Below are 24,662 nucleotides of genomic sequence, written 5' to 3' on the forward strand. Positions count from 1 at the left end.
CAAATTCCACAACTGGAAATTAATCTGAAAAAAGTAAAAACTTTAACAAGTTACTTACTGTAAATTTGCTACTTTTACTGATACAGGAATGTGGGGAAGTTGACTGGCCCATTTCAGAGTAACATCTTGATAAACATTCAACATTTTACTATGGTTTCCAACCAGAGTGTTTATTGTTCCTTCTTTCACTGTTAAAGATAGAAAAACAGTTTTAGGATGAAAATTTTTCAAAAAACAGTACTTTCCTTTGAGGCTTATATCATTACACTATTTTTTTTTTCCTTTTAAGCCATTATTTGTTATAAATGAGTTTAGTATGATTAAAGTGCCAAAAGTTATGAAAGATAACCAAGATATATGTGATTAATTATGGATACCAATTTCAATTGGGTACTACACAACACATGCCACAACCTTCCAAGGTTCTAGCCAGCCATGTCTGGTAACTTAAAACATGACTAATAAAGACTTATAATTGCCATGTTAGCCCACCAGGTTAGATATGACAAAATACACATTGGTTAAATATCAGCTACTTATACTCTTCATTAATTCATTGACTTGTGAATACTGACTAAAGGTGTATGCATTTATAGGTTTTATTTATAGTATAAATCAGAACATACAAAATGTGAAGATTGTCAAGATCATATTTATAAAGTCTAAAATGGTATTTTGTTTAAAGTAAGACATGGTGTCAAAAATTTATCAGATAGTTAAAAAAATCAAATAAAGATTACTGTTAGGAGATGAAACTAATTTATTACATTGTATGGAAGCACCTTGGTTGGATGCCACTATAGAACTACAGATTCTCAATACCTATTCTGTATTAATGTTTCAAAAACTATCAGTAAATGACAGAGGGTCCTCAAACACTAGTTTACTCTTCCAAAATCTCTCATTCTTCCACGTTTGTTGTTTTGGTAGCCTGGGCAAACTTACGCAAACACTGGACAAGTACCTCAATTCAGTGATAATAAAATACCTATTTAGATTCTAAAAATTACGCACTTCACACTAAGTAACATTTGAAAATAAACCTGCTTCATCAAAAAAGAGAGCTCTGAAATGCACAGATTTTCTACAAATCAACAGCTTATTCAGAAATACATATTTCTTCAGTGGAAAAAAGAAAATTCTTAGCTGTAAAAGTAACCAAGCTAAAGTTAAGTTAAATTTTCCTTTTACAAACCTGAACAATAAGGAATGAAGCAACTTGGACTGTAATCAAGCTTTTTCATGAATCGAATTTGCCCATTATCCTTAAGGCAAAAGAAGTTTCTCTCACCAAGCACAAAAACAGAAGAAACTGCCTGATTAAAGGAGACAACGCATATATCCAGTGCTTGCTCTCCGATGTTTAAAACCCAATCCACCTTCAAAAGAAAAAACATGCTCCAGAGATCAGTTGACAGCTGCATAATGAAGACAAAACTTATTGAGAAGGCTTAGAAGTCATCAAGTTACATGAATATTATTAACATAAAAAAACAAAATCAAGGTTTTTTTTTCAATGACAAAATATTAGTCATCCTCTTCTTTCAAAGGCAGTTGGTGACCATCCTTATTGTGAGTAAAGCAGCAAAAACATCATCCACTTTTTGAAATAGTCATGAATTGATGGCCATGCAGCTCACTAAAGTATATTTAAAATACACATCCCATTCAAAATGAAAATGCTTTCTACTTTAACTATAAAAACCCAAGAACAGAGTACTAGAATCACTTAAATCTGCCTCTGTACATGTCCTTACATATTAGGTGAAAGGTTAGAGAGCAAAAGGTGCTAACTTATTCTACCAATACACATAAATGGAAAAACAGATAAAGCTTTAGGCGTGTAAGCCAATATTCATGCTTGCAGTCACTTACGTACACTCTTCAATCTGAAGAATGTTTGTGTATAGGATAGCTCATCTACTTTTCCAGCTACATACATTGATATAATAAGCTACTTACAAATCCCACCTTGCCCATATCCTTACATTTTTAAACAATATTACTGCTTATTGATATATTTCATTACTTTATTATTTCAGCTCCTCAGACATTTCAAATAATTTACACATGCAAAAATTGCTTTTGACTGCTGCCAAGCTGGTTAAACAGAAATTCAGGATTTCTGAAGTCAAAAAATATGAAAGTTCAACTGTCAGCACTTCCTATATGAACAGCATCAATTGTTTTGCAAAAAGAACAGAATGTGTTAGCAAACATATTGGCATATCTGATATATGAAGCTGGAAGTGCTATCTTAAAAATCAAAGGGAAAAAAAGCCAGGGTTACTACATTCGTCTCCATGTATGCTCCTCATTTCAGATTTAAAAAAATGTATTTAATTTGCAGCATATCTGATGAAGCTTCCAAATTTCTTATTTAAAAAACTATGTCTTCTCCTAATTCAAAATGTAGGATTCTCACTGACTTACAGTTTGAAAAAATTCTACAATTAGCCACTGGAAGGAAGGTGTTCTCCCAATATTTTATACTGTCATACCTGAGATATGCTGAATCTAGCACTTTACGCAGTGTATTTAGCAGACAAGCAATTCTACTGCAGGACCACAGATAATGAAATTCTCTTCCTCTTAATAGGAGGCAGCTCAAATATTAAACAACTTAGTCACAGGGAGCTCCTGAAGATCACTGAATCCACAGATTTTTGACAAAAAGAGTCCAGGATACTGACTATTTATGGAAACATTTTTCACTGCTGAGTTTCCCTAAGTATAAAGGATTCCCAAAGTAGAATGAGGTTGATTTAAGTCCAATACAAAGTCACAAATAGACTTAAATGAAAAACATGAGAAATATTTCAGGTGTACCTATTTATCTATTTTACTACAGTTTAGGTTTTGTATTACAAATACTGCCTTAGAAATAGGGGTTTTTTTCCTCCTTAGAAAAACAGTGAGTTTTAAGGCCCAATCTTAAATAACTGAGGCCCAAAGAAATCTTAATGGAAATCTACTGGAGTCTTTCCATTGCCTTTAATGGCAATTGGATCAAGTCCTTTGTCAGCAGACAATGTTTCCATTCGTTACTTAGTATTGGTCTTTTTAACATGTATGCAGTGTACCATACAGGTTATGTAAAATAAACAGGTTTTACCGCAAGTCTTTTTCCAGAACTAAGTTTTTGCTGTTCTGTTTCTTGTCTTTCATCAGCATCTGTTGCAAATGCCAGCACTTGGTATCTGTTACAGGAAGTTTAAAAAATTAAAAAAATAAAATCTATCTTTGTAGTTAATACCCTTACATTAAGTAAAAAATAAAATGTAATTATCATATTATGAGTATACATACACAGTAAAAGCACACTGTAAAAGGATTGTTAGAAAGCCTACTGCAACACATCTATCATCAGCAAAGATGTTAAAATAAATATCACTGTAGGACAACAGCTAAGTGTAAAGGCAGAAATCAAAACAAACATTTCTATTCAGATTTTATGTGGTGTTAAAATAAATTTAACAGCTAAATATATTAGAGGATAGAAATCTAGACCACAAAGACAACAGAAGCAAGAAACCAACGCATTTTCAAATTGTGAAATTCTAATAAAAAGTAAACTTTTTTACTCTTAAGCTTTAAAAAAAAGCCTCCTAAACTACCCTGAAATACAATCTGCTATATATAATAGTTACACTCTCAAGCACATCCATTACATAAACTAAGTGGTTCTAATCCAAGAGGTAACAGTAAACTGGTACCAGTAAGTGGCATATCTAGCAAAAGATGGGAGGTTTGTGGGTTTGAGGGGTTTTTTTTTTATTATTTTGTAACTGCCAACCATACTAAGACAAATTGGCAATGAAGACATTAGAACAAAAGATGGCAACTACCATAAGTGCTCCACACATCTACCTGTCCTCTAACACATATGCAATCCTCAATGTTCAAACCGTGTCCTCATTGACTCTTCTGTAACTATTTCTTTCCTGAATTTGTGCTGGTGTCCTAACTTACTGAACTAGCCTGTTTCCAATGTATGCACATCAGGTAATCTGTAAAATACTGAAGTTTTCTAGAAATAAACAACAACAAAACCCAAACAAACATCTAAAAGAAAGCATTCAATTCTGGAAGTCATAGAGTGCCATCAGCTCCTAAGTGCAAACCAACACAGTTCTGAATGTTCCAATTCAAGTCTAAGAAATAAAAGTACATGTTTTTGTATACTGTCAAAGTTACAGATTTAAAATGACGACACCAGCAGCCCTCACATTTCAGATGCATGTATTGTGGTGCTTGTTACTAAAGAATTTTAGTTTCCAAAATTATTTTACTTACAGAAGTAAATTTTGTACTTGGAGTAAGAAATTTAATTGCTTAAGGTGAATGCTATGACCTAGTTAAAAATACTAAATAAGCTGCTTTTAGTACAATAACCATGTCTTTAAGTGTCCTCTATATAAACAAATTCACTTCTCTTTTTCAGTTTAACACATTTATAAGAGAAGTTGCAGTCCCTGACCTAATAAAATTTTCTTTTTTTTTTAAACCACATTTTATTGATAGTCTTGGCTAGCACATTATCATTTTATTAACTAATCAGGGACTAACACATAGTTTTCAAACCAAACTCCCACTGAACAGCAATAGGTATTGATGTTCAAGTACCAACTACCTGCATACAAGTCTTTCATCACAAAAAACTCAAGCCACAGATGACCAACACAAACTTCCAATTCAGCTATCACATCAAGCATACAATCATTTAAATAAGAGGCATTTTGCTTTTAGATCTTGAAAGAATTCAGAATCAACACAGGAAATATTGCTTTCAAATTAAGGCATTGGTCTGCATGAGCTATAGGAAAATAGTTCGAAGTTTGGCAACTTGTTCTGCTAAAAACACTAGATAGAACTTCTACATTTTTCATTTACTATAAGAAAAACACATTTAATACAACCATAAAAATAACCTCTTCTCTCCCTACCATGTCTATTTCCTTCACTTTAGGAGGATTACTTTATTCTAATGTCCTAACAGTTCAGACATACACTAGAGATTAGTACCACAGTGTCTTAACACTTGGCACTAAAGACCAATAACCAGAATCCAGGTGAAGAATTCCTTTAAAATGACACCTTCCTACAATAAAGACAGCACACTTGTGGATCAGCGACAGACTGAGGAAAAATTCTAGCCACATTTGTTGTAAAAGTCAAGAATCTAAACATAAGATTGAGATATTAGTTTTAAAGAAAACAATATTTCTTTATTCCTTACCAATATTAATAAATTCTATTCCAACTTATTTCTTAGGAAAAATATGAATTTTCTATTAAACTACTTTTACTTGCAACACATATCTCCTCCTGTTCAGTAGTGGGTCAATTTCCTGGATCTACCTTTTTACATCTGAGGTACCTTGTGGAAGTCCTTGGTTCTTCAGACCTTCTGCCAGTAAGAGTTTTAACCAAGCTTGTATCTTCTCAATCCCATCCCCTGCATGCCCACATGATGTTTTATATTCCTCCACAGTAGTCCATTTCAACTTTCATCTCATATATTTCCTTTGTTTCATTTAAACTCAGTCAGGAGCTACCTGTCTGCCTTCTGCTACTTCTTATTTTCTTGAACATTGAAATGGATTGTTCTTGGTCTTTGAGAAGATTATCCATGAAGATTCACCATCTCTCCTGAGCCCTTTTGCCCTTCAGGGCAGCCTCTCACAGGATCCTGCCCACCAGTTCCTTGAACAAGCCCAAGTCTGTTCTCTTGAAATCTACAGTCTTATTCCACTGCTTATCTTCCTGACTTCTCTCAGGATCTTAATCTACATCATCTCATGGTCACTGCAGCTAATGTCCGCAACACTCAAAAGGCAGATGCCGACTATTCTCCAAACATTTCTTTCTTTTGAGTTGTGGATTCAGCAAAGCATCTTCCCTAGCCAGGCTGTCTAGCACCTGCATCAAAAGTTTTCCCTAATTCACCTCAGAAACCTTCTCCTTTGCTGAAGTCCATAATGTTGCTCTCCTAGCAGGCATTAGTCCTCCATGAGAACAAAGGCCTGCAGTTAGGAATCTTCTTGTTTAAAAAAGGCTTCATAGCAGACAATCATCACAACATCCTGTTCCTCAAGCATCCATCGGATGCTAAACAGATAAACTCTCAACATGGTGGTACTGTAAGAGAGCCCCATGTATTCAAGCTGCTCCTCCATGGTGAACACAAATCCCCCCCTTGTCTGTCTTTTCTTCCTGAAGATCCTGGAGTCATCAGTTACAGCACCTTAGTCATGCAAGCTACCCTGTCATAACTCTAACTGCACACACAACTTCTAGTTCCTCCTCTTTGCTGCCAAGGCTGTAGGCATTTGTGAATACACACTTAATATGGGCCCTCACTCATCCCACTTCCTCCTAAGGCATTATGAAAGCATCCCCCTTTGTGCACTTGACACTTATACTCTATACCATCACTTACATGCTGGATTTAGCACCCATCCCTCAGTCTAGCAGTCAAGGAGGTTAACAAGCTTTGTCAGGTAGAGGATTCCATCTCTCCCCACCAGCCCTCATTCCTTTGAGAGGATCCTATGATCACAAAAGTCAAAGCCCTGTCTCAAAACTGTTCAGTTTTCTCTTCTGAAAACTGAAGAGATTCATCAGACTAACACCTATTTGCATCAAAATAAAAATCCCATTGAAACAACTGGAAGGAACATCTTGCTCAAGCACTGTAGTGCAGACAACACTGAAAGCACAGATTAGACTGAACCAAAGCAGGGAAAAACCTGGCACTTGCAGGACAACGTGATGTGCCTTGATAAGCTAGTAAACTTAACACATTTATACAAATAAAATAGGACCATAAAGTCCTCAGGATGCACAGTATGCTTTCTTCTATGACTGTACAGAGACAGTAATCACTGAACAACATAGAGCATTTTATTTTTCTTCTTCTCTGCAACTACCTATCACCTGCTTTGGTATACAACATTAGCAAAGGCAATAAAAATTAGACATGATTACTTTTGTTTACATTCTAAATGACAGCACCAAAATATGCTATAAGTACTGAACACAAACACATACTTGTAACTCTCAACCTGTCGACAAGAAGACACTGTAATGAAAGAATCTGTCCGAGAGCTGTAAGTCAAGGGACCAGGCAGAAGAAAACCAGGTAAAAAACGGCCAAAAGCATAGCTTTCCTGTTCAAACAACATGAGCATCCCATCCATGGACTGTATGCATATCAAATCCCGACCTAAGGAAAGCAAAAGAAAGAAATACAAAGGAAACAAAGCAAAGTTATTTATATAGTTTTAATCGTAAAATTGTTAGTAAATTTAAATTGTGCTTATAAGTAATCCTAACAAAAATAAGAATAATTTTAATTTACATGAGTGTTTACTATGAGGAAGAACACTAGATATTCCAACCTCAATAAAAGCTTACTTACTAAAATAAACAAACTAGATTTTAGGGGGAATAACATTCAGAATATATTAAGAGCAAAAAAAGAGTTAGATATTTTATTCCAACCCAAAATTTCTAAAGATATAACTACTACAATTTCAGTTTAAAGAAATCTTTCAATACTCCCAAACCCCAAGTTATTCTGGTTCTTAAATGCCTCTACACCTTACAAGCAGTCATAGCAACTGTGGTTTAAAAATAACCTATTCTATTCTTTCAAGTCTACTTAAGCAATGCAACAGAAAGCCCTACAAGTATGTATTGTTGTGAAAATGATACAATGGTATTTTTTTTTCATACTTTGCATTCACATTTTCTGTCTTCAGGGAAAGAAAAACACAAAAACAGGCCCACTCAGTGTTACCAACAAAACTAAAAAAAAACCAACCCACCAAAAAAATCAGCCTGGAGAAATTTAGTTCACGCCTTGTCCATTATTCAGCAGCCTCAAGACATGACTTAAGACATAACTTGTCATGTCTCAAGTACACCAATCTAAATTCAAAGTCTCATTTTGAAGACTTCTGAGATCAGAAGCTGATTATGCAGTTTGCATTTCATATGCAAGGGCAACAATTCAAACAAACAATATTTTGCATGCATTCAAAGAGAGCTATGTGACTAAGACTAACACCTTCTGAAGCTGATAGAAGTTATCTCTCCCAAACTCAGAGATAAGCCCCTATCTTGCAAATGCAACATGAAATACCTGTAATTCAAAATGTCTATTCAACTCCATTAAAATGCTCTGTTGTGTCTCAGGAATTATTCTATATGCATGGAGGACCCAAACAAATTGTCTGTTCACTAAGCTCCATCCTCAATCCTTTAAGAACTGTTTTCTAACATAGGAAGGTGAAACAAAAAAAACAGACTAAAACTTCATTCTTACACTTAGATAAAGCTTACAAAGGTCAAAGAGATATTCAGTATCTGAAAAAGCAACAAATGTAAAGTACAGTGCAAACATTGCTCATCCCCACTGCAATTGTTCATAGAAACTTTAACTACTTAAAAATAAATAGTAGTGTTATAGCTCAGCAGTACATCATGTTACTTGTCCTTGTGATTAAAACATACAATAAAAATTTAGCTCAGGGTAAGAACAGAAAAAACAAAAGTAAGGCAAATCAGCTGGGTCCTTTCTATTTGCCCTCCCCTCATCTCTTTTTCAGATTTTCCCACTTTCTAAAAATCAAGTTCTCCCATCCTTTCCAGATTCTGCCCATAATTCACTACATGTTCTATAAATCCTGTTGCAAATATCAACCATTTGATAGGAAGGACATTTGAAAGTGTAATTCATGCCACTGATTTGGTAGAGGCAAAGCTGAATCTCTCAGTCTCTAGTGAAAAAGTTAAAATACTTCAATCCTTCACACCAATGATTAGATAGATAGAACTGCAAAATAATTTCAACAGTGTAATTTTAGGAACACTGATGGCATTTCAAGTACTTAATCACAACACTTGTTTCTTCCCTTATGTTCACATAGACTTTTTCTGAACACCTTAAAGGTCATTCTTATTTATTGGAGTTTTGTTGGTTTTGTCTGTTTGAAAACTCCTAAGGTGCATACCCTTTGAGGGATAACATTAACTTACAAAATCAGACATTTAAATTTTGCTTTAGCAAGGTAGTATTAGCATTTCCAATTGACAAATTCATAAATTAAAATATAGAAAAGAATTTTATTCAACCTTAGAAAAATCTCTTATTCCTTATTAAACATGAGAGAAGTACTCCATTAATCAAGAATCCTCGGTGGCTTCGAAAAGAAACTTAGCTGAGAAACAATGAAAACACATCTTCCTAAGCCAAAAAATGTCAGAATCTGTACTAATAAACCAACATGTTATATAAAAGCAATTCGACGTGGAAATCATTAAAGTACTGTTCAAAAGTAGTCAGACTGAGATTCTGCCTGATACTGAAGTCAAACGAATATATCTTTGGGTTTTTTCCACTACTGCAAGTAAGAAATTTTAAATATATCATCTTTATAGCAGCCCATTAAACCAGCAACCACTTGTCACTAGCAACTTCAATTTGATTATTTGAGTCTCAGAAGTTTAATCTATAACATTCTGAAGTTTGTACCACTATACTGGAAACTTGAAACATGTTAAATGTTTCCTCTTCTATGTGCAGATTGAAGTCATACATCCTTCTAAGAAATGTAAACTCTTTACCTCTGTTAACAGCAGAAGTCAATGAAGAAATGTTCCCTGACTAAATGCAATCATTTTGAGAGAATTATGGGTTTGACATAGATCTCCAAAAGCATTTTCTAAACAGACCAATTGTTTTAGAGCTATGATTTTCCTAGAATTTTCTACAGACTTTTTAAATTATAAAGCAGGGTCTAGGGCTTCTGTTCAATCTTAAAATTTATTGTTTATAAAATTAGAAACATTCTACACTATACAAACACATTGGATATGCATATATACACACACCTCTTAAATGTGCATAACTAGTACGTTTCCTCTGAAATTATTTGTATAAAGCAGCTTTATTAAGTCTTTAAGAATCATTTGCCCTCTTAAATATTCTTCATAGAACAGATTCCAGAATTGTTTGGTTTATTCATAACTTGTAGCTGACATTCTGCAACTGAAATATGTGATATTCAAGAGGTTACAGCAACTACTGATCAGTCAGAAGGAATATTAGGTTTGCTGCTTATACCAAGTCTCTGAAGTACTAGCCAAGAACACTGCAATGACTTTACTAACATACGATTCAGAAATCAGTGAGTGATAAGTACGTTGTATGTTTCAATTAAAAAATAAAGCAAGATGCATATGTGAATCTGAAAGTTATTTAATATTAAGGTTCCTACAATTCTGAGCATCCTGCTTTTCATCACTAACAGTTGACACTATCAACTATTACTAGTGTAAATTAAAAAAAAGAAAAAGCATGTATTCATAAAAGAATCGTAGCAACTATACAAGTTCAAAGAGTATCACTTGAGGCACACTAAGACTATAAGTAAACAAAGGAGCAAAACCAGTCTAATGCTTTGCTACTGCTGGCAGGAGCAGTCCTGCTCACCTCCTTCCTTCTGGGCCTCCAGTTCCCCTTGCTAAGGTCACATAGTTCCTCCCCACTCCCGAGCCAGATCTGGTACTTATCTGATGCCCATTAAGCTGATGGTAGGACACCTTCCTGAATTTGTATTTTTTTTAAAAAAAGTTTCAGATGAATGAATTATCACCCCACATAAATAACTCCATGCAAGCTTAGCAACTGCCAGAGGTGACCTGGAAAGTATCAAGTATGACATGGCTCTGGGGTGATGGTTAAGGGCTTGAGGGCCCAGGTGGTTTTCCTCCTTAATCCTGCGGAGGAAGGGGAAGGGCTTGAGGAAGACTGGATGTATCCTGTGGGCCAACAATTGGTTGCACAGCAGGTATCCGCAACAGAGCTTGGTCTTGTGACCATCTTTGAGGATTGACAGCTGTTTGGAAGAGACAGGATCCCCTGACTAAATACAGCAAAAGTATCTTTGCCAACAGGCTTGCCAACTCAGTAAGAGCAACTTTAAGCTAGGAATGACAGGGGAGGGATTTTACATCAAGTGAGGGAGTGGTAGATGGGGTAGGCAAGAAAAGTGCGCCAGGACGATGTGAACCAAAGGGACACAGTAATCAACAAAACAGGGCTGAAGTGAAATCTTCTCAAGCACAGGAATCCAAGTAAGAAAGTACCCATGGAACAGCAGCCTTATGGAGAAAGCTCTCATGGCCTTTTTAAGTGCCTCTCTGAAATGCCCCTAAAGTAATGCATACACTACAGGGAAAAACAGGAGGAACTGGAAGTCCATGTGCAGTAATAGGGCTACGATCTCATTGGGATCAGAGATATAGTAGGCTAGCTCACATGACTGAAGTGCTAAGATGGATGCATTAGGCCCTTTAGGAAGGGCAGGCCAGGATGGTGATGGGAATTTGCCCTTTTTAGCAAGAATGCATGGAGTTCTGCCTGGGGACAGGTGATGAGCCAGTCAAGAGATTATGGGTCAGGATTAGTGAGCAGACCAATATGAGTGTCTGCCATAGGCCACCTGATCAAGAAGATGTAGATGAGGCACTCTTCAGACAACTGGCAGAAGCCTCACATGTGGTGACTCTGGTCCTCATGGGGGACTTGAACCACTGTAATATCTGTAAGGAGGACAACAGCAGGGAAAAAAAATCTAGGAGGTTTCTGTAACACACTGACAAAAACTTCCCAACTCAGATGACTGATGAGCCAAAGAGGAGAGGTGCTTTGCTGGACCTGATACTTACAGGCAGGGAAGGATGTGAAGGTTGGGGTACAGCCTTGACTACAGTGACTATGAGATGGTCAGGAAGATGATCAGGATAAGTTCAGGAGCATAAGAGGAATGAGCAGGGCATAAAACACAACCACAGCCCCAGACTTTAGGAGAGCAGACATTAGCCTCTTCAGGGATCTGCCTAGAAGAATCTATTGGGATACGGCCCTGAAGAGAAAAGGGATCCAAGAGAGCTGGTTAAATCTTCGAGGATCACCTCCAAGTTCAAGAACAGTCTATCCTAACAAGCAGAGAGTCAAGCAAAGGCAAGCAGCAAGACACCTACAAGGATAAACAAGGCGCTCCTGACTACACTGACATAAAAATAAAGCACAGAAGAGGTGGAAGCAGGTGCAGGTGACCTCAGAGGAATATAGAGATACTATATAATCATTCAGAGATGGGGTTAGGAAAGCAATAGCCCAGCTGAGTTGGATCTGGCAAGGGATGTAGAAGGCAACAAAAATGGATTCCACAAATACACAGACATCCAAATGAAGACTAGGGAAAATGTAGGACCACTGCTCAATGGAACAGGGGCTAGGGACAAAGGGCACAGAAAAGTCAAGGAGCTCGATGCTTTCTTTGCCTCCATCTTTACCAGTAACACTGGTTTTGAGGAATCCCTGGCCCCTGAGACCAAAGGGAAAGTCTGAGCAAAGGAAGACGTACCCTCAGTGGAAAGGGATCTGGTTAAGGAATATTTAAACAAAGTAAGCTTAAGTTCATAGGACTGATGTGATGCACACACAAGTGCTGAGGGAGTTGGCTGATGTCATTGCCAACGTCACTCAATTATCTTTGAAAGGTCACAGCAATCAGAAGAGGTCCCTAAGACTCGAAGAAAGTAAATGTCACTATCTTCAAGAAGGACAAGTAGGAAGATCCAGGGAACAGACAAGTCAACATCACCTCAGACCCTGGAAAAGTAATGGAGCAACTAATGCTCACGGAAACCATTTCCACACACATGAAGGACAAGAAGTTGATCAGGAGTAGTCAGCATGGATCTACAAAGGTGCAATCATGCTTAACCAACCTAACTGCCTTCTACAATGACATGACTGGCTTTGGGGATGACAGGAGATCAGTGGATGCCATTTACCTTGACTTTAGGAAGACTTTTGGTGCTGCCTCCCACAGCATCGCCATACATAAGCTGATGAAGTCCAGGCTAGATATGTAGACAATGAGGTGGACTGAAGACTGGTTAAACTGTCAGGTTCAGGTGGTGTGCTGCCATTCAGAGGGACCTGAACAGGCTGGAGAAGCAGGCATACAGAAATGTCATGAAGTTCAAAGGGAAATGCAAAGTCCTGCCCCAGGAAGGTATAACCACAGGCATCAGTACACACTGGGGGCCAAGCAGCTGGAAAACAGCTCTGCAAAAAAGATCTGGGGTCCTCCTGGACAAATTATACCATAAGCCAGCAATGCACCCTTGCAAAGGCAGCCAACAGTATCCCAGGCTGCATTAGGAACAGTGTCTGGTGACAAGTTGAAGGAAGCAATCCTTGCCCTCTACTCAGCATTGGTGAGGCCACATCCAGAGTACTGGGTCCAGTTCTGGACTTGCCAGTACAAAAAAAACGCAGGGACATACTGCAACAAGTCCAGCAAAGGGTCACAAAGATGATTAAGCAACTGGTGTGTCTTTCAGATGAGGAGAAACTAGAGAGCTCAGGCTCTTCAGCCTGGAGAAGAGATGGCTCAGGGGAATCTCACCAAATGTGCATAAATACCTAATGGGAGAGAATGAACAAGAGGGAGACAGACTCTTCCCCGTAGCACCCAGTTACAGGACATGTGTCAATAGGAACAAACTGTATCACATGAAATTCTGAGTCAAACACTGGAACCCGTTGTCCAGAAAGGTTGTGGGGTGTCCTTCTATGGACATGTTCAGAACACAACTGAACACAATCCTGGGCAACTTCTAGCTGAACCTGCTTGGGAAGTGGGATTGAAATCAAGAGAAGAATCATTCAGAGAAGGCATTTTATCTTTCATCTCTGATCTACTCCAAGGCACTATGGTAGATATCTGTTCCTCTAGGCTGTGCAATTTCACAGGATTTAGTCCTATCACATACTCCTGATCAGCAAACAGTGGAAACCATTAGAGAAACTTGTGATGTTTTACACTTTTATGCTATCAATGTTAATGATACCCAGCTTCTGCTTCCCAACAGCTGCTGACATTATCACACTGCTGATACAGTCTAGAAAAAGTATGAGTTAGCCAACTGTATAAAATTAAGAATAACCAGTAGAAGTACTCTGAAAAACTTGTACAAACACTGATAACTAGTAAAAGGTGCTAGCCCACTGGTTGCCACCAGTCTTAGGCATAGTTATCTTACTAGAAATAACTAGTGGCATTTTTATTTGGCATGCAAGAAAATAGTGCTTCATAATCCAGGTGTCCACATGACCATCGTTATTCTACATCTGTTACCTCAAAATTGCATATGTTCGCATTCAGCATTCAAAGGCATACTGAAAACCCTCTCAATACTTTAAATTAGCTAACTGTGCAGTTCCACTTCTATTTTACACCTTTATCAAGAACATAACCCTGTAAGTCTGGGTATAGAGTCTTCAACTCCCCTTCCACAGTTTCCTATGAATTTTCCTACCATCAACAGTGTGCTACAGAAGAAATCTGCAGCTGTCTGCCCTATTTCCAGAACCTTAACTTTCAATGTCTAGCTTCATTGGAACTCCCTGGTACCTGAAACCTGAAGACAAAAAGATCACAGATTTCAGCTTGAAAAATGTTTTTTAAAGGCATGGTAGTAGAACACATTTGTACTTTGTTTCTTAAGGCTTGTTATTTTTCATCTTTTCTTCCTTAGAAAGGTATAGACAAAAACAGGAAAACCCCCCAAAATTAAAATTGTGCATAAAGTAATTTAAGTCACCAAAAAATTGTAACAGTAATTGTTTAAATTTTTGCTATGCCACTATGCTACTGTTTTGAAGAGTTCTAAATATTGATTGATATATCATAAGATTAAAAGACATTTAATTGTAAAGTGAATGCCCTTACTAAGACAGAAATCTTACATATTTTGTAATAGCATTGTTTCAGGTACTTCCAGTTATACTGACAGTAGTGAGAAAGTAATCTTTTAGACACCTTCTGACCACAACCTTCAATGTTTAAGCTTGTCTAAAATATACAATTTAGTTGTTAATTTCTATTCCAAATATAATTGATATGCAGTGGTAATCTAGTAGACATATCACAATTCAAATAACAGAAAAAAATAAAGGTCAGTAGAGGTGTTGAGGTGTTACTGCTTAAGTAATAAGTAGTAATAGCTTCTGCTCTCATGCATATTGTGAATATCAATCTTATTCTTACCAATTTCATTACATCATGAAACCGATAAATAGAAAAACTATACCACCTTCTGCAATATATACGAAGCTACACATCATATCAGACATGGAAGTATTCATCTTTAACATTCATAACCCCTAATCACACACAAATATCATTGTTAAAATATCTCCTGTTTTAACTGTAGTGATATGATTGAATATGACATGACATAACATGACAAGTTCTTTAGAACACTCCAATGACCTCCAAGCATACTGCAGTACTGAACCACAATGGCTGAAGAAACAAATATACATCAGGCACCCTAAGACTGAATCAGTAATCACTCTTTTTGCCTTTAAGAGCACAGTGTTGCTTCTTAATATACCTACCACTTTATTCATCATATTTGTGGTGTTCTTACTCGCTAATTTTCACATTTGGATTTTAACTAGCTTGTACTAGTGGATCAAACTCCAATTATCCAAACTATTACATGTAAAGCATAATTAAAGAAAATTAAATTGTGTATGAACTCTTATTTCCCAGCTTTTTATAGATCATCTTATTTCCTTTGGCCATTTGTTTTTAATGTGTAGCTAGTGAATGGAGTTTTTATGTTTCACTAAGAAATGCAGTATTCCAAAAACTCAGCCAGAAATGTCCATTTCAAAAAAGCTTATTGCAGCCAGTTGGCTTTGCAATTGACATATTTATAAAGTGAAAATATAACCCATAGTGTTTTCTGCAGATCAGATGGAATCACTTAGTGTACATAGTTTCAGCAGCTCGTGCCTCAAGAGCAATGTCCCTCAGCCAGAAAGTGTTACTTTTAAGCACAAGTCTAGCTACTGTTGTTTTGCAGTTTTGTTATTCTAGCGTGATATGAATATATTTACATCACACTTTTAAACCACAATGTATTTTTAGAGCTAATGCAAAGCCAAAATGAGAGGCAGGTGGTAGCTCTTTGAAATAAGTTTCTAATTAAAGCTATTTTGGAGCTCAAGTTTTTTGCATGTTAATGATTTCCTCTACACTGAGCCTCCCCTCTGGCACCAAATCATTTCCATAAAAAGTACATTATGTAATCACAAGGCCTGAGCACCATGTGAAATCATGCAATGAAAACTACAGTATCAAATGGGATAAATTAGAAATCAGAAAAAGCTTCATAAAGTTACAGATTTTAGGGAGACATCAGAAGAGATAACTTTGCTGCCTTAAATGGTAATCAAAAGCTTCAGTCAAAAGCCTTGTGTGGAAGGAAGCATCAATGAAATAAAACAAAGATAAACTGGCATTTATAAAACACCCTGGCACCTAAGAGCCCTTTAATGATACATGGCAAATGTCTTCCTAATTTGACAAAAGTTAAATCCACAGTGCATTGGCCAGTGAAGCACAGTGGAACAAAAATTACTGTCTTGACTTGAAACAAGCAAGTATGTTTTCCTTTTTCTTCATCATTGAAATCTGCCCCACAAAATTTCTCCCAGCATAGAGAACAAAGTGTCCTCCAGTTCAAACCCATTTTGGAGAATTCAACTTGCTGCTGAGTGTCGCTCCTGAAGCAAACCAGATCTGGGTCAACTGTGAGAAAAGCACTTCAGGAATCACTTCTGTCTAATGGAAAAAACATTTGAAAATATGTCAGGTAGTTCTTAAAACAATGTATGCCTAGTAAAAGGCAAGTCTTTGGTTACTTCCCTAACCCAAAGCAGGAAGCACATGTCAGTGTACATTCAGAAAGAACTCTGAATTGACTAGCTTGGTGGTCTGGTGGCTGCTCATTGCGTTACTACAGAAAGGATCAAAGTTCAGGACTTCAGCTGCAGCCATTCATTCTAGGCCAGAGGATCTGACAGCACCGCCAAGGCAGTGCAATACCCTGAATGCACATAAAGAGGAAAAGGAAAAATGCCCTGCATCACTCAATGCTAATGCATGTACCCATCCCAAACGATGCTCAATATGTACATATGTTCTAGCTGAGATTGACTAAGTGCTTTTCTGCTGGAATTGAAAAATCGCTCCAACAGGAAGGAAATAAAAATAGAAGTAGATAGGAGTTTAAGAGAAACTAAGGAAAGTGTTTAAGGAAAACACTAAAACCTTATTCTACTGATGTTAGCTTTAATTATTTTCTAACCCCTTCCAGATATTAAATTATTGCACTAAAACATGTTCACAAGTCCCAACACAAGACATGCTCTCTGCCACAGCCCACTCTGTAAGAAGCCTCCCTGGTCAAGACACAGTAAAGCATGCCGTCAGAGCTGCCATGAGAAAAAAATCTTTTTGCTTCTCTCAGCCATCATACTGTATTCTCTCTACCTAACATCTTGCAGATTTCTGCCTGCCATAAAGCATAAGGAGGATTTTAGATGGAAAGGGAATCTTGAACTATTAAAGTATCTCCAAAGGCAAATCAGCCCTCACTCACACAATCAATCCTTTAGAGACCTGTGATACACTCTTTTATTCTTGATCCGACTCTTACCACAGAAGATGACATAGTTAAATTATGCAACTTGGGAATGTTCCCTTTAAACCCCATATCGACCTAAGGTGGTAGAAAGACACTAGTATGATTCAAAGGAGCAAAAAAGGCTGACATGCAGTATAGAGATCCACAAGTATCATAGCTGCAACATCCAGAACACAAAAGTTCCTGCTGAAACCTACTGTTTGGCACTGTGTAGACATGGAAGGTAAAGTCTCCTCCCCTAAACAGATTAGAGTACTAACATTTGTTTATTACAGCCTTCATATTAAGCGAAGAATTTTTCCCACATTCAAAAGTGGATGTTTGTATCTAGTGGAAGAAATAGTCTCAGGAGAAATGTTCAGGCAGCTATGAAAACAGTATCACACAAAGTTGTTCTTTTTTCAATACAACAGATTAATTATAGACAATATAAATAGAGTGGATCTTGAAAAAGAACATTAGCTGTACATGGAAGAATGGCTGTATGCATAGATGTAGCCTGAATAATAATGATTCATAAAGAAATGGTGGAATTCTTTTTCCTTAAATTCTGTTTCTTGCCTTAACTTGTTGAGTAACTACTACAGTCTGAAGCTTACAATGCAAAACTGGGTGTTTACTTTACAGAATCTTAGGTGGAACACCTATACCTCTTCAAGAAGTTTCAAATATCCCATTAAAATTAGAAATAAACTGCTTGACTAAAGATCCTCAAAAACACCAATAAAATACAGCCACTTTTCACATTCAGATCATTTGTCTATATATATCTATCTCCTAGGCTAGTAACCAATACACAGAAAGGTCTAACTCTTACTTTGTGGTCAAATGAGTCAGTAAATTACATCTGTATCAAAAAAATCACCATCTCTATTGGTTGCCTTTTTGGTAATCTTGGAAAAGACACCATAGATTTAGCAAGCAGGAACAATTTGTTATCTTGTATTTTAAGACTGCTGGAAGCACACTGCGAATGTTCAAATGATCTTACTACTTTGCAACTAACCTTGCAAAATATTACTTTCATACTTTTGCAGGTAAGCAAGATGACACACCTTTTCATTCCAATCATCATACTAAAGAGCAACTGCATACATTTTATTTCTGCTGTAATCCTTCCTTGTCCTTTTTATTCACTACAGTCACCAAATACATTTGGGGGGTTATTCATGTTTATCTTTATTAAATCATGCTCATAATCAGACTTAGTCATGTTAAAGAAATGCAAAAATTTAGCAAGGCTGCAGTATTATTTTTTTAAGTTATGAACACTCATCTGATCTGACCTTATACGAGGGGCAGAGCAGACAACCACAGCAATGCAGTTACAGGTTAATTTTGTGTAAAAAATTAATTTTGAATCCAATAACTCAATTTTCTTTTTGGTCTGCTAAACTTTCTTTTGTGCTGGATTGCTTTTTTTAAAACCCCTCAGAATTCTCCAGTTTCCCCTAAAAGTTTAAAACTTTGCCACTTGAAATGAGAGCATTGTACCGCACCAGTCCTTAAGCTTCCAGTAGGCAGAGGCTCTGCTACTTAGCAAGAACTATCATTAATGTAAGCTCAAATGTCACTCACCAAAGCTTGCATTGCCACCCAGGGGAAAACATGGCAGTCCTACACAAAACAAGTATATAAAATGAAGTCTACCAAAAATTTTCATTTTTTCCAGCGTCTTGAATTTCTAGTTATTTGGGGACGCTTTCTTAAATCTTATTCATCTGCATATGCACAGCTGTTCAAATTTCCCAATAATAAACCTATCAACAAGGACTAGAACATATTGCAACCATGATGAGCACCAACTGGATACCACAAAATTAGAACTGTCCTAATGAATCTGAAGTAAAATTACCTTGTCACTTTTTCACTGATTTTTATCTACTCTTGCTAGTCTGTTCCCTCTCACTTTTAATATAGGCAAACTGTATTCATTGTTTTTGCTTTGCATTCTTTTCTGTGCTTGGAGGATACACTCAGACCTACTCACCACTACCTAAAATCTCCAAAAAAATCTCTCTTGAATGACATAGTAGGGTGATTTCTAACAGGAATTATTTGCACCAAGCCTAACAACCCAAAGTGCAATTAGTAGAAAGCATCACACCCTGTACAAGATACATTTCACCCCTCTAGGAAAAGCAACTAACAAATTTGGTGACCTTCCAAGCAAATTTCTATAGGTTAGAATCTTCTTTGTAATTGAATAGTCACAGATGAACACTAGAAAAATAAACAAAAGCTACATACACACATTTCTGAAAGACCCTTTGAGAAGGCAAAAGAGATTAAATAGTTAGAAACTAAAGCTGCATTCTTTTGGATGAAAAAAAAACCATGGGGCAGCAAACAAATCTGACAGACAAATGCATCCACATGAAATGCTGGAACATTTAGTAAGAAAGTACATATGTAAATAATAAATCCGTACACAGGTTTGAAGTAACAGAAAATTCATCATGCCAAACTATTTATTAGACTGGGTAATAATATATACTGCATTTCTAAACTTTAGAGACAGCATCTCTAAACTTAAGTAAAACATCTGATATGATCTCAGACAATTGTCTCACAGGAAACCAGAGAATGGCAGGCAATAGCACTAAGAAGAAGAATCTGGGGATTAGAGTAGGATGATGAATTAAATATGAGTCAACAATATGTCACCAAAAAGACAAATGCAAGACTGGGTTATTATTAATATACACGTGCTATTAAAAACATATGAGGTAATTATTGTTCTGCTTGGCACTCGCTGATTCTTGGCAGGAGTACTGCAGAAGCCATAACCCCACATGCAAGATACAAAACATTTTATACTACCAGTGCACAATGACTGCACACATTTGGGTACCATACTTCAACAAAAGAAATTAAAAAAAGCATCATATAAAAATCTATCAAAGTTTTGAAAAACAAGTCTTTCACTTACATACAAAACTGCTCCCAAAGTTGTATTTCTACAATTGGTTTTACTTCATTTTAATTATAGTACTTTGTTTAAACGAAATGCAGATTAAGTGATATATCTAGCAATTGATAACTGAAGCAGTTTGGCATACTGAGGCAATCGGAGTTTTTATACTTCAGTTAGACTATGATCTTACTCATTACTGTTAAGAGAAGTTGAGGAAGGTGAAAGGAAACAGATGGTAAGAGATTCAAAGAACATTTTCCTTGATTATTTTTCCATTCACATGTTCAATTTAGAGAAGAGGTTCTAACTCCATTATTTAGAAAAAAACCAACCAACACTAATGGGTTTCCAAAGTCACATAAGAAACCATCTAGAAGTAGTCATCAGCAGATCTATTCCATGAAAAAAACTCAAAGACAAAGCCTTTCAAATAATCTGTCCTTATCCACAAGTAATTTAACAGGAAGGTAACAGTTAAACATTCTGCTCCTTAACAGAACTAGCCAATAAATCAAACTCCAAATTTATACTGCTGCTGTACTTAAGCATAGTCATAAGAATCATTTAACCTTACAGCATAAAACTCAGCTGATAATTTTTTTCTGACTAACACCTAATAAAATTCGTTCTTGCAGAATTGTGGAAAAGTTAAGCACAGTCTACCCTTCTTATAAAGTTTCCTGTTACAAGGTTGCATGGTTTACACATATGTTGTATTTCATTATTAAAAAAATTCCTCCGTATAGCACCCTCTTTGTTGTAACACTCAAACATACTTTGCCTCTAGGCCAGTGCTATAATAAAAGTAAAATGAATTCAAGGCCATTTGCTGAGAAAAAGATAGGTTCAAGGTATTTTCACACTTTTTTGCTTGTAAATTTTTCATGTCAAAGCTGTATTTTCTTTTTTCCTTCCCTTTGCTATTGTTTTATTATTTCCTTTTATTGGTACAGTATCCATTGAACAACTTCAAATAAATCTGAACTACTGTGGAAGCCAACTTAAGGCATTAAGGGTTCAGATTAAAAAATAAATTCCAAAACCTATACATTATTAGGAGGATCCAATTCTAAATAATTTATCAACTCATTTGAAGGCATTACATAAAAACAGGATGAATTTGCTGATTATTTAACTACTAGATAATGCAGTATATTTTGTGGAACTGCATAAAATGGTAATAGTGCTTTTGCAGTGAAAATAAAAACATCATTATCTATAAGTAAACACCATTCAAAAATAACTCACCAATTAAGAAAGCAAGGTTATTAAACTATGCTTTCTCTCTGTCACTAAATAAAATTAGTATTCTATTCAAGAGTAACCCATTAGATTGTGTGTCCCACTGGTAAGCTATCAATATGCTGTTCCTTTAGTTCTTAAGTAGAAGGCAAAATCTTAAAAACATAAATTTAAAAAGAAAACCAGAAGCATTGAGAATGTTCATACACCCACCTTAATGTACCACTTAACCCTGGAGAACAATCACAGAACTCAACCCTCACCTGGGAAAGGTCATCTTCCTATTACAGCATATGATCATTCACACCCTTCCTAAGGACTTCAGCCAGTAGCTCAGGAAACCTGCACTTCATACACCAGTCCTCAAAGTGTAGAATTTTAGCATTCACTCCTTATACCCTGTTGTTTGTTCACATATGAGCTACTATCCTGCCCACCATTCAGTCTAACGCACAACTGACCACAGAAAATTTATGTGATAATCTATAAAGCTACCTAAGCTTCAAGTAATAGTGGGGATATTTTTACTTTAAAGCACTTCTCCATTCTTTGTATCATTTCAGCAGAAATTCACTGCATATGCTTCCCTCAAACATAAGTCACATCTGACTCAGGGCAAACAAGGCAAAGAATGAAATTGTGGCCTGATCTGCACACTTTTTCAAAACAGTAACAAGGGCACTCCTACTATGTAAGAGCATAATATCATCATTTCTTACAAGCAGGCTCCACATCAGTAAATCTCATTTTTAAGAACAGTCAGGCACAAGTAGTATATTGACTCTTTCTCAAGATGTAGAAGGACTTAGGCTAATGGCTATAAGCTAGCTGAGTTGTAATCCATTCAACAGAAACTGGTAGTGTAGGAATAAGGGTGATTTTCCAAGTTAATGTCTCTCTCAGATTTCTTTAAGGGCAGGACAACACGCCATGTCTAAATACCTTCATATGAACAGGACAAAGTCAAGGCACAGGACAGTTTATTTCTATATGTTACAGGTACAAAATTAAGATACCTGCAGCACTAATTATCTAAACATCACATTAGAAAAAGGCTATAAAAATTAATTAATATGAATTTATTTGCCCCGAGTTAAAAACTAGTTTTGCCTAATGCCAATCACCTGCAAATCTTATACTGTGCCAATATGCAAATTCATGTGATTCCTAAGCAAGCAGTTGATAATTATCTCAACTATTTCTGAGTGATTACCCATCTATAAGAAGTTTTAATATTACCATATGAGGATGGTTCACTGCTATTGTTTCATATAATTGAAGCCAAGACTGGTAAATTGATTAACCAAAATTTTTGCACAGCTAAAACAGATACAATTCAGCATTATTTTAATTAAAAGAATGAGACCTAAGAGATTCAAATTCTACCAAAAACACAAACTACATGATTTTGGTGGAACTGTAGACAAAAAATTTAAGAATGGACGAAAACTATCATTAAATTATGCCAATCACAAAATTTAACAATACTGGCTCTATCACTAATCACTATATACTTAACATGGAAAAAATCTCACTGTTTTTTGAAAAACAATGTTTTAACTTTAATTAAGATTAAACAATATGTAGAATATTGCTTAAGACTTGACTATTTCTAGATTATGCAGCAGTGTACTTCCAGTTTGGCTCTTAAGGCATGAGTCTGCTATTAAAGAAGAATAAGAAAGAAAAGGAATTATTAACCAAGACACTATATTCAATTCACTTGCTTTACTCCATTCCATTCTTTAAGAATCTTAAGATACACAACTCGTTTATCAGAAGCTTTCTATCAGCAGTGACTTTCAATCAGCCAAATGAAGTTCCATCATTTAGGGTTTTACCAGCCCAGTACAACATTTTCAACTATTTTGTTTACTTGTCCTCAAAAATCTTGATACTTCACAGAAGGCCTTTGAGAGATGCTATCCCATATATAAACTAGAGTGCTAAACTGGCACATCTCACACTGCATCTAGTACACACACCGTTGTAAAACCAGCGCAGCTGCCTCTGCACCACACAGCAACCACAGAAGCGTAAGTACATCCTTGCTCACATTACAGCAGCTCAATTCAGATCTTTGATAGGCAGAGTAGTAAGGAGAGCTTTGCTTTTGGTGACCAAAGATTCTAAACAAGCCTAAGATGCTCAATGACTTTCTCACTTCTCTCCCAAACAAAAATATAAACCAGTGTTATGCAAGCTATACTCTTGCTACTACAAACTGATCAGGTTCTTTAACATAATCTTACCCAATAACTTAGCACTTGACTCAAGTATCTTATAAAGACCCAGAATGACATAGTACAGAAAATACTTTCCAAGATATTGTAAGCTATCAGGAAACATCACTTTATATAATGAAAGTTGAATTGTTAATACAGCAATCTCTGCTGGCATACTTGCATGATGCCATAGTAGTATAACCTGACCTCATAAAAATTATGTCATGAAATAGGTTATATAAAGTAAAATTTTTGTTGAGTCCTCACCAGCGGTAAGGGTGCAATACAAATCATGAAAGTGTATGCTTTTTCACCTCCATTTGCCTTAAAATTTAACGAAAAAAGCTTACTGTAGAGTCATCTCAAGCTCTTTAAATTTTATATTTGAAGTAAAACATGAAGACTGTACAATCTGTTCATTACTTCACAGCTGTGACATTTTGTGGCTAAGTTAAGAGTTCAATTGGTTGAAAATCAGAGTTCAGCACTACTAACTCATGGTTTTATCATGAATCATCCTTTCTAAAAAGACCCATACTCTAGAATCAGAGCATTGCAGGACAAACTCAACTCACAGTTCTAAAATCATAAGGAAGAGTTCAGAAATATGTAAAGCAGAGATATGCATTCTGCATAACAAAGGCAATGACTTAAAAATTAAATTCAATTTATGAAAGTCTGGGCTAACA

The 24,662-nt window shown here is 36.2% G+C and overlaps 1 protein-coding gene across 1 annotated transcript in view; it reads right to left on the reverse strand.

The window, feature by feature from the left end:
* Positions 1-24,662, reverse strand: part of BBS9 (Bardet-Biedl syndrome 9) — a 315,124-nt gene that overhangs the window by 275,249 nt on the left and 15,213 nt on the right. Inside the window, exons 6-9 of the mRNA XM_075705014.1 lie at positions 7,054-7,228; positions 3,116-3,200; positions 1,196-1,379; positions 59-188 (exon numbers count right to left, since the gene is read on the reverse strand). Of these exons, the coding sequence (XP_075561129.1) occupies positions 59-188; positions 1,196-1,379; positions 3,116-3,200; positions 7,054-7,228 (574 nt within the window). The remainder of the gene's footprint in view (positions 1-58; positions 189-1,195; positions 1,380-3,115; positions 3,201-7,053; positions 7,229-24,662) is intronic.

Source organism: Pelecanus crispus, chromosome 2 (assembly GCF_030463565.1).
Source record: "Pelecanus crispus isolate bPelCri1 chromosome 2, bPelCri1.pri, whole genome shotgun sequence".
In the NCBI taxonomy this organism is placed as follows: Eukaryota; Metazoa; Chordata; class Aves; order Pelecaniformes; family Pelecanidae; genus Pelecanus; species Pelecanus crispus.